The sequence below is a fragment of the Camellia sinensis genome, chromosome 11, assembly GCF_055761805.1.
Source record: "Camellia sinensis isolate YWXY chromosome 11, ASM5576180v1, whole genome shotgun sequence".
Classification (NCBI taxonomy): domain Eukaryota; kingdom Viridiplantae; phylum Streptophyta; class Magnoliopsida; order Ericales; family Theaceae; genus Camellia; species Camellia sinensis.
This window is the reverse complement of record NC_138971.1, coordinates 11,211,661-11,223,484: the sequence shown is the minus strand read 5'-3', so window position 1 is coordinate 11,223,484 and position 11,824 is coordinate 11,211,661. Positions and strand designations below refer to the sequence as shown.

At 32.6% G+C, this 11,824-nt stretch overlaps 1 protein-coding gene across 2 annotated transcripts; it reads right to left on the bottom strand.

Moving 5' to 3' along the window:
• Positions 1 to 518: 518 nt before the first annotated feature.
• Positions 519 to 10,533, bottom strand: LOC114285428 (phytosulfokine receptor 1). 2 transcript variants are annotated; one of them, XM_082893581.1, is made up of 2 exons: positions 9,447 to 10,533; positions 519 to 793 (listed from the first exon to the last, which is right to left on the bottom strand). In XM_082893581.1, exons 1-2 carry the CDS (start codon positions 10,210 to 10,212, stop codon positions 765 to 767), a joined length of 795 nt encoding a protein of 264 aa, XP_082749707.1. In that variant the 5' UTR covers positions 10,213 to 10,533; the 3' UTR covers positions 519 to 764. The 2 variants fall into 2 exon arrangements, with proteins under 2 accessions (XP_082749707.1, XP_082749706.1); XM_082893580.1 differs by lacking the exon at positions 519 to 793 and adding an exon at positions 5,557 to 6,852 and having other exon boundaries at positions 9,307 to 10,212.
• Between the last annotated feature and the right edge of the window lie 1,291 nt (positions 10,534 to 11,824).

Here is an 11,824-nt window from a genome sequence, read left to right as displayed (position 1 = left end):
TTTATTTTTATGTGAGTTAAACCAAAGAAGATGATTATTATTTCCCTTGAAATAACATAAACAAAATATCTATATTATTTTATTATTTTATAGAGAAAATTAGTCTGGGGTCCCTCTCCCACTTTTTGTAATGGAAGAGATCCACAAAATTATTTTTTGATGTCTAAGGTCCCTAAACATGTATCAGAGAAATTTAACTCTTTGTCTCTTCTCCTCTGCTGCAGAGCAGCACTTCCTCTCTCTCTCTCTCTCTCTCCGCTGTATTCCCTCTCTCTCTTCCTCATCTTTTTCTCTATCTATCCGTTGATTTCACAAGCCCATTTTTTTTCTTCTCTCCCAGATCCTCAACAAAATGCCAAATCAAACACCAAAAATACACAGTCAATCGATCTGTGTGTGTTTGAGATTACCATTACACTATAGCACTCACTCTCAAATCTGATGAGTGAGTGATATATATACATATATATATATATATATATAGAGAGAGAGAGAGAGAGGGAATACAGAGAAGAGAGAGAGAGAGAGCAAGAGAGTACCCAAATTAATCTGTTGAGAACAATCATTATGACAAAACCATTCCACAAGCACAGCAACTTCTTCTTCGGAGAGTGGTCCACCAAGAACCTCGCGTCGTTGTTTTCCTACCTATAGCAAATCAACTGCTTCTTCAGCCAGAGCATAAGTGCCAGTCCATTTCCGGTCGAGCTGTCCAGGTCCAAAGGGAGAGAATCTCGGTGGTTCACAGTACGCAATGGGTTCAATCAAAGGGTTAGTCTTAGAGTATGAGTACCTGAAATCAAAGGGTAGATTTGATTTCAATGAAAAATCTAAGACTTCCACTGATTGCAATGAAGCCTTGTTTTGACTATTTCCTTGCTCCTTTTCCTCATTCTCGTTATTGAGTTTAAGGGTTTTGGAGGTGAATGAAAATGGAGGTTCATAAGTATATTTTCATTTTGGGATTAAGATTGGCTTAATAAATGACAGATACACAGGAGTGTTGCCTGGGTTAAATCATGAAAGAGGATCATCAAGTGTAGGGTTAGGGTTTGATGTCTTGAATGATGCCATGGAAATATTTTGACAAGTTAGTGAAATTTCAAAAAAACAAACTCAGAGAAATTTGTTTAATATATATATATATATATATATAGGTTGCTTTTTGTTGTTTATTCACTCAATGAAATAATCTTCTCTCTCTACTTTAAACTGAAATTTCTTTGGATTGGTGAAGAGAAATTTTCTTGTTTGAACTGAATTTCTCTGGGTTCGGGTTTAAACTGAATTTTTTCTCTATTGGTCTAGAGAAATTCTATGGTTTGAACTAAAATTTCTCTAGGTTGATCTAGAGAAATTCTCTGGTTTGGATTGAACTAGTCCTCAATGTTGTCCAGAGAAATTTGGCAACCTCTTCTTTTCCAACTTTCTCTGGATTTCCAGCAGGTTGCTTGAAGAAAGGGTTGCTACGTTGTCCGGAGAAATTTTCAAAATTTCTTCGGATCAATTTTCTCTGTGATGTGAATTTTTTATGGAGTGACTTTCTCTGAACCAATTTTCTCTGGACTAATTTTCTCTGGACCAATTTTCTCTGGATCAGCTAGAAGGACCTTAGACATTATGAAAATATTAGATGTCCTTTATACTATAAAATCTTAATACGAGGGACCTTAAAAAAAAAACCCCTATTTTATATGTATAAAGGCTTAGGAACACATATGCCATTTTAATCTGATAAGGGGGTAAGTATAATTTTTCAAATATAAAAGAGAAATGTATATTAAATAAAAATCTCAAGTAGTATCAGTGTAATTTATCTTTTTTTTTTTTATAGGCCTTTTAGATAAGGTTAAAAGGCCTCTTACTGTCTCTGTTTTCTAAAATTCAAAGCCCGAAAATAAATAAAGCCCAGACTGCATTATTCAACCCAATCTTACCTTCTTTTGAAACAAGCTCAATGGGGTTAAAAGGCCCAAATCATTACTAAACTCAAAGCCAATAGATAATGCATTATCCAACCCACAGCTTGCCTTCTATTGGAACAAGTCCATTGGGTCTAAAAGGCCCAAATAATTAATTAAGGCTTATTTTGACAATTAGGAAAAAAAGTTAGTTTATTGGCTTATTTAAATCATATCATCTCAATATTTTTATCCACGTTTAAAAAAAAAAAAAAAATTAAACTTTTTTCCTATTTTTCAAAATAGGCCTAAATCCATTGATTTCGATTCAGCTCTAATGCATTCAACATACTTTGGTGGGATGAGCCTAAAACATCAGGCCTATAGTTTATCAATGCTAAGGGTCAGAATTTTTGACACGTGAACACGACTCAAATTGTATACAAAATTAGTATGTTAAAATTGACTATTTTTGCACATATATATATATATACATATATATGATATGATATGACTCAATTAAACAAGTTGAATTAGTGTCAAACTTGCACAATATGAAATTGATACAAATAACTCATTTAATAAAAATTTAGTTACACTTTTTAATATAATTTTCATGAAAGGATGGATGCAATGGCATTGTTTAATGGATTTGGCTTATTGAAAGATCGATTTTAGTGATTCGAACCGTTTACTTTTTATGACTCATTGAAGAAAATAGTAATGCAAAAAATCACAATGATTGAACACTGCTATCTATATATTTCAATCATATTTGTTTTAAAAAAATAGACGACAAATATAATTTCAAAAATAGCCATTCATTTTTTGTAATACAAACTTGATTTAAACATACAGCTATCGATATTCGATCATCTTAATTTTTTGTCTGGATACTTTACTTAATGAGTCGTAAAAAGTGGCGGCTCGGATTACTTAAATCAGTCTCAAAATTGGCATACCAAGCCCAAACACTCTCTCAAATTAAAATAGCCAATTGAAACAAGCCAAACTCTTTTTTAATCTCTTATATAAAGTACGATGTTAAAACTAATATATATTTTTTTAATTCAAGATAACGTATTTTGTCTACCATTATACAGTTAATTTAGTAAAAAGAAGAATAATAATAGGATATAATTTTTGTAAATTAAGAAAATAAAATTGAATTGATGTAAAATATTCTTATGAATAATTATATTTAATAGAGAATAACTTCATTAAATTAATTTTATGAGTAAAATTTTTATATTTTTCATACACTTAAATTTTTAGTTAAGCATATTAATACGACATGAATAAAACATGAAGTGAAAATAATACGATCTGATAACACAAAATAATAAACAAGTTGGATTAATATTAAAGTAATTATGATATGAATCTGAAATGATAAGACACGAACACGGCCTAATATGCTTAAACAAATCAAAAAAGACAAAAGTAAATAAAAAATAGTAGACCTTTTTTTTTTGTGTGCTTATTTTGATTTTTTGAATTTTTTTAAAAAGATAATTACTTTTTAAATTTATATACACAAGATAAATCAGAAAAGTGTAAAATTTTGACATAATTTTCTTTTTTTTTTTAAAAAAAAAGGATAACTGAACGCACACAAAAAGAAAAAAAAAATGATTTATTTTTGTTATCCCAAACAGCCACTAATCAATTTATTAACACCGACACATACACTTGGTTGAACAATTCAAAACTTGTTTGAGAATTGAAATTTTTTAATAATTTTTTGACATTTTGTAAAAAGGTATGGAAAAATAGGGAGAATACTTTGACAATTTACAGTGATTATTTAAAAAATGAAATTATGGAGAGACTTTTTCCCAGTCTACACAATTGAAGCATATTGTTTGGTTTGTGGGACTTATCACAGGTCCGTTTTAATTATCTGAATCGTTCAATGTGTAGAACTCATCGAGTATTTTATATTTGTAAAAAATCACGTTGATCGAATATCGGTAGCTCTTTGATCGAAACATATTTTTGTCAATGGTAAATATGATTTAAAAAATAAATTGTTAACAAAAATGTGTTCCAATCAAGAAGTTATTGGTATCCGATCAACATGATTTTTTGTAAGCATAAAATACTCGACGAGCTCTACACATTGAACAGTTTGAATTATCAAACAAGACACGTACTAAGTCTCACAGGTCTAACAGTATGCTTCAGTCTCCCTATTTTTTCACCCATTTGATGATGTCAAACATCTTCAAAAAAAAAAAAAAAAAAAAAATACCAAAAAGATTAGGGTAAATTACACTTTTCTCCCCTAAAGTTTCTGCAACTTCACACTTTGACCCTTTAAATTTGATTTTTTCCATTTTGGTCCTTCATGATTGCAATCCTTTGCAATTTGGTCATTTAAGTTTGATTTTTCTTACTTTAACCCTTCGTGTTTGCAATCCTTCTCACTTTATTCCTAAACTAACTTTTATTCAAAAAAACTAACAGAATGTCACCTCACCAACACATCATGTGTGATGCAAAAAATGAAAAATAGAAAACAAAAAAATTGAAATTTTTTTTAGTCTTTAATGAACTTTTTTTTTCAAATTTATTCATAAATATTATTACATTATAGATGTGTCTAGATTAGATGCACCTAACAAAATAAAAAAATAAACTAAAAAAAGAAAAAAAGTTTACTAAAGACCAACAAAAAAATGAAAATATACAGAATCAAACACCTACATTGTTAATTCCGAAATAAAAAAGTTTACTATCGTTTTTTTTTTCCATCTTTAATTAACTTTTTTCTTTTCTTAGTTATATTTGTTTTTATTTTTTCAGGTGCATCAAAGTTAAATGCATCTATAAAGTTAAATGCATCTATAATGTAAGACTAAAAGAAAAAAAAAAATCAATTTTTTTGTTTTCTATTTTTTATTTTTTACATCTTTAGTGAATTTTTTACATCACATGTGGAACTGATGTGTTGGTGATGTGACAGATTCTGTTAATTTTTTGAATAAAAGTTAATTTAGGAGTAAAACGAGAAAGATTGCAAACATGAATGGTCAAAGTGAAAAAAATCAAATTTAAAAGGCCAATGTGAGAAATAGATGAAACTTTAGAGGAGCAAAGTGTAATTTATCCAAAAGATTATGTACACACATCTCGAAAAATATGTACCATATGCACCTTATAATTAAAAAAAATAATATAATTTTATATTTTTTAAATCATAATTAAAAAAAAAAATCACAATCAAACACTACATGATATAACAAAAAAACTTATTAGTCATGACTAAAATAATATTATAATTAATAAAGAAAATTAAACATAACTAAAGAAAAAAATAATCTAACTAAAGCATATAGTATACCATTTCATGAGGTGTGTATAGTAAATTTTTTGAATAGATATGTGTATAGCTTTTTTCTAACGAAGTCTCACCGTCCCATAACTTTTTTAACTTGTGTCTTAACTTAAAACCACTCTCTCTCTCTCAAACTTTTTGAATAGGTAATCCCAATCACATGTGAGTTATGTTCGGATATTACTCTTTGGAGTACTCCCTATTATTATACACACGCAAAATATTTCCCATCTCATGGACAAACAAAAATAATCCACATTTTCTAACCATGATCTTGAACCGTTCAAGTATTTCAATCATCATATCAATTGTTCGTTCACCAAAATATGATTCCTTCTTTTATATGTATGCATATGTATATATATCATGGGACCTCTTCCTAGGTCAAATTTTGCAAAATGTTAATTTGTTTAGAACACACAAGAACATAACAGCAAAAGTTGTCCCAAATCCAGTCGAAAATCCAATCCCAAACGACGCTTTGATAATAATCTCTCCCCACATCGACTTGCTAGGAGACACTACTTGAGGAACTTGATTGCTAATCGGACACGGGGTATAAAGTTCACCACATAGACCTAGGTTCTTTTCAAAGCTTGAGTTTGGAAAAGTTGGAAACTGCCCTCCAGTAGGGATTGCCCCATACAGTTGATTGTAAGCAACATTGAACTTCGACAGAAAGCTAAGATTTACCAACGAAAGAGGTATAGTTCCAAAGAGACTATTATGGGACAAATCCAAAGTCTCTATGCTACTCATTCCCGACAAATTCACAGGAATACTTCCAGATAAATTGTTGCATTTCAGGTCCAACCAATGCAACCCTTTCAGGTTCCCAAACTCGGGCCAGATGGGTCCGGTGAGAAAGTTATTGCTGAGGTCAATTTTTGGTGGAAAGCTCCGAATTTGATTGTACTGCAACCCTCTTCCGCTAATGTTTCGTTTCACAAAAAATGGGAATGAGAAATCCAGAGAAGGGTCTTCCAGTGAGACATCTCCGGAGATGAGGCTCCCTAATCCAGTCAGGTTCTTCGGTATCTCTCCGGTAAAAGAGTTGCTCGACAAGTCAATGTAAAACAAAAACTCAAAATTACCCAACCACGGCGGAATTGTTCCATCCAATCGATTCCATGATAAATCCAACAACTGCAAATTTGTTAACCCACTCAACCACTGGGGAAACACACCAGTGAGTCTGCAATTGGCAATAATGAGAGCCTTCAGATTTTTAAACCCTAGTCTAGGATAGGAAAGCAATTGTTCATCATGAAAGTTCAAGGTAAGAACCAAAGTAGTCAAGTTCTGGCAATGTTGCAAGATATCAAGGGCAGCTGAGAGGTTAAAAATGCTCGAATTCGATATGGAAAATGAAGACAGGCCACGAAAATTCCTAAAGCTTTCTGGGATTTGGCCAGTGAAGTTGTTTCACGCAAGATTAATTGTTTTCAGGTGCGGACAGAGTGGGAGATTATTGGGAACTGGCCCGATGAACTGATTAGTGGTTAAATCGAGCGAAATCAGACTGGTCATTTTGGAACAATTCAGATCAATTACACCATTCAGAGAATTGTTTCTCAAAACAAGTGAAGTGATAGTCCTAGAATTCGCCATGTTAGTATATGTATTATATGTTAGTGCATATATATATTAGCTGTAAAACACCAACTAGCTTTAATAATGTTGTCTTCTTAGTGTATACTTTCCCCTTTCGGTGACCACTTTCCCTTTAGGCCATGATGTTGTTTTGTATAGTATGTATACCACTTAGGCCATTTTCTCCTATATAAAGGAGACCGTGTATAACATTCAATATATCAATAACATCTCATTTATTCACTTGCTCTCTCTCTTTCTGTATACATAAACTCTTACATGGTATCAGAGCTAGGTTAAGAACCTAGTATTTTCGTTCCACCGGCGGGCGGCAATCTCGCCTTGGCCGCCCACCGAACAAACCCAAATTTCCCTAATTTCTTCTTCAATGGCAGATTCTTCAACAACACTTCACCACCAGCAGCAGCACCAACTACTCCACTGTCAAGCCACCACCGCTGCAACTCCATAACCGGGCCATCATCACCGATAGCCTCACTCACCTTGGCTGCTTCATGTTCTTCTCAGGCCGAACCTTACACTAATCCAACACCCCAAACCGATATCATCTCTCTCTCTCTCCCTAAACTGTTATTCTCTCTCTTCTCTCTCTAACACAAACCCAGCACACACACACACACACACACACACACACACACATACAGCACACACACATATGTATCCATGCTTCACCACACACACACTGAGCTTCACTGATACACACTGATACACACTGATACACACTCACGGCACACACACACCCATCACTGCCATACACCCAGCAGCTCACATATACACCCATCACCTCTCCCTCTCGGCATACACACACATATGCATGGCAGCTCTCTCCCTCTCGGCAACTCTCTCTTCCGGCTCTCTCTCGCATGGGCTCTCTTCTCTCTCGTATGCACTAGCTCTCTCTCTTTCTCTCATATTTATATATACATATATATATAATTCTTTCCGGCAGCTTTCCAACCTTTTCCGGCGAGATGCGAATAATATCTCTGCCTTCTCGTTTGATTACGAATTGGGTTTGTTAACCCTGTTTCGATCCAAAAAAAAAAAAAAAAAAACTTCTAAATCCTGATTCAAAGCAGCCTCTCTTTACTCTTGAGGCTGTGATCATTGCCGATAAAGAACACTGAAAAGTCCAAAATCCACCTCTAGCACACTCTTTCACACCTTTATGCAAATCCAGCTGTAGCACAATCTTTAACACCATTATAATATATTATCATACGCCATACCACTCCACCTGGGTGCAGTGTGAATTGTTTGAGTATTCAACTACTCAGAGATTTTTTCTCTCTCTCACTTCAAACCCTCTCTTTTTCTTTCTTTTTATTTTAATATTGACATCCACTCCATTTTGTCATCATTGTTTGGCCACCCACCGAATTGCCCATGACCATCTAATATATATATATATATATATAATATAATATACTATAATAGATTGTATTCTTCATCACCATACTCATCCTTTCATCAACCCCTTGTTTTATTCATATCAGGGATTCACCCCGCTCACCATTCTACATCAAAAAAAAAAAAAAAAATAAAAAAAAAATACAAACATACAAACATACAAAAATATTTTGCTCCACTTTATCAATCCTTTTGTTTCAACCTCAAATAGGTTTCTATCTTCACACCTATTTGAGTTTGAGGAGGGGTTATACATATATCATGGTGAGCATGGTTACACACCATGCGAACCACTCAAGCTGATGAGCATGGTTATACACCATGGGAACCACTCAAGCCACCCCATGGCACACTCCCTAAGTCGCCCCCTTGGTGCACCACCACAATCTTTTACAACGGTCCGACATGACCCCGTAAACTGTCTTGACATTGATTCCGGTTAGCATTTACAACGGTTCGGCATGACCCCGTAAACTGTCCCGACATTGATTCCGGTCAGCTTCTACAACGGTCCGGCATGACCCCATAAACTGTCCCGACATTGATTCCGGTCAGCTTTTACAACCGTTCGACATGACCCCATAAACTGTTCCGACATTGATTCCGGTTAGCTCCTACAACGGTCTGACACCACCATACAGTGTCTTCACCAACGGTCTGACACGACCATACACTGCCTCCTATCCTCTTTTATTTTATGTATTTTCTTGTTTTATTACTCTCTCCAAACTCAAGTTGGTTAGTACCTATCCTCCTTGAGTTTGAGGGGGGCTGTTAGTATATGTATTATATGTTAGTGCATATATATATTAGCTGTAAAACACCAACTAGCTTTAATAATGTTGTCTTTTTAGTGTATACTTTCCCCTTTCGGTGACCACTTTCCCTTTAGGCCATGATGTTGTTTTGTATAGTGTGTATACCACTTAGGCCATTTTCTCCTATGTAAAGGAGACCGTGTATAACATTCAATATATCAATAACATCTCATTTATTCACTTGCTCTCTCTCTTTCTGTATACATAAACTCTTACACGCCAGAGAATTGGGAATTCCACCAGAAAAATTATTGGATTGAGCATAAAATTCTTGTAACTTTGTAAAGCTATGAAAAACATCAGGAATAGGCCCTGAAAACGAATTCAATGATATATCCAAACGAACAAGATCAGAGAGATTACCAATTCCAGTGCTGAGCTGACCCGTAAACTGATTATCCTGAAGACCCAACTGATTCAATCTCGGTAGCAAGAAAATATCCTCCGGTATATGTCCGGTGAGAAAATTTTCACCAAGACAGAGGTGTTCTAAGGAGCTGCAATTCCCAAACCCAGATGGAATTCCACCAAGGAAGTAATTCACAGCAAAATCAATGACCCGAATTCGAGTCGAATTTATACAAATCTTCACAGGAACCGAGCTTTCGAATGAATTATAAGAAATGTCGAAGGTCTCGAGAAAAGGGAGGTTGAAATTCATCAGAATTGAACCAGAGAAATCGTTTTTGCTGAGGTCGATGACTTGTAGATGCGGCATTTGAAACAGAGATGGAGGAAGAGAGCCTCGGAGGAAATTGTTTGAGAGGTTTAGGGTTCTGAGTTGGTCTAAACCAGTGAAAGTAGTTTCGTTGAGTTTGCCCGTCAATCTGTTCCGTGAGAGATCCAATTTCACAACCCTACCAGAATCGATAGAATCGTTGAGAAAACCAAAAGAAGCAGATGAATTGCAGGTGATTCCTAACCAATTACAGCAATTAGGGTTTATAGAAGTTGAATTTGAGCTTCCCCAATCATTAAAAGTCCCTGAATCTAACCCAACCAAGAAACTCTCTAGTGCCTTGAGATCGTTCGAATTGCAAGTCAGGTTTTGGGAATTCGAAACCTGAACTTGTGAAGAGAACACAAGAAGGAAAATGAAGATAACCCACAACTCCAACACAACGCCCATCTCTGAAAAACAATTCCTAGAGAGAGAAAGAGGAGACAGATAGATAAATAAGGGGTAAAATCAGGTTCTGGGAGAACCCATTTGGTAGAAGATGAATTGTTATACGGGTTTGGTTAGTTTCAGCATTCTGTTGGTTCTCGAGGATCAAAGAAAAGATAAGAAAGATGGGTTTTTTTTGGGCTTTTAGAAACAATCAAAGAGGAAAGGTAGAAGCAAGAAGGAAGGTAAAGGAAAACACAGAGAGAGCAGTTTGAAAGAGAAATGGAGGCGAGAGAGAGAGAGAGAGAGAGACAGAGAGCAGAGCAGTCCCAAATATATTTCCCGACAATGATAATCATCGAGCTCTAGTCAACTCTCTAATGATATGAAAAGTTTAAAAAAAATAAAAAATACAAGAAACAAATATCACTGTTATAGTAGAACTTACATTTTATTAGAATTATTAAAGCTCCTTTATTAGGGTTTTTTTTACATTTTTGATATATATTTTTTATAAAGGGTCTATTTTAATGATAAAATTATCATATAATTTATTTTATATTAATTAATTTATATATTATTTAGAATATAATGACTTTATTTTAATGAATAATACTAGTATTTTATTAGTTATAAAATTCTGTTTAGTTTGATTTTCATAATCTATTTTAGAAAAAATTTCTAAGAATCGAAAAATTAAAATGGTGAAAAAAAATTAAAAATATACCATTTTTATATAATTTTATATTTTAGGAGAATAGAAATAATTTTTTTAAATTAATTTTTTTATATATTTATTTTTGTTAAATTAGTTTCTATTTTTTCAAAAATCAAACACAGCGACAACTTTGATATCATTATTAAACCAATCTATTAAATCAAAAAATTCAAAACTAAAAATGTTTCATATATTAAATATATCAATTACACATTAAAAATCTAACAATCATTCATTATATTATAATCATCTAAAAATATCTGTTAATAACAAAAACAACCATATATTTCATTATAACCATAAAAAAAAACCATTATATGATTATCATCCAAACACATACTAAAAATTAATTTAGTAAAAAAATAAAAATACAAAAATGTAAAAAAGTTATTATTTTTATATAATTTTATATTTGGTAAGTAAAAATAATTTTTTAAAAATCAAAAATAACTTTTTGATATTTATTTTTGTCAAACTAGTTTATATTTATCAAATTAACGACTTTGACATTGAAATGAAGCATTTTCCGTTTGCAAAGAAAAAAATGTGCCTTCAATTGTCTACATTTGTAACAAGATTCAAAATTTACGATTAAATATATCACAATTAAAAATTCAGAGACCAAAGTAACATAAATCCCAAATTACAAGGACCGTTAGTATAACTCATCCATCTTTTTCAAAAAGTCATCTTTAAAATTGCTTATCAAAATCAAACCAAACAAAATAATATTCACCCAATTTGGTTTTTAATTTTCAAAAATAATTTTTAAAATTTTTAATTCATAATATTTTTAATTATTTTGAAAAATATTTTAATCATTTTTTTTTAATTTTTAATTTTTAGATTCACTTAATTTTAATATGCTTAAAAAATAAAAAAAAAATTGCACAAAATTTTATAAAAAATTTATTA

Excerpts from the sequence above, each read along its gene's own strand:
- LOC114285428 (XM_082893580.1), bottom strand. The coding sequence starts at position 10,212 with ATGGGCGTTGTGTTGGAGTTGTGGGTTATCTTCATTTTCCTTCTTGTG. Across the intron at positions 6,853-9,306 it reads CTGGTGGAATTCCCAATTCT|ATGGCGAATTCTAGGACTAT; the intron begins CTGGCGTGTAAG and ends ACATATACTAAC.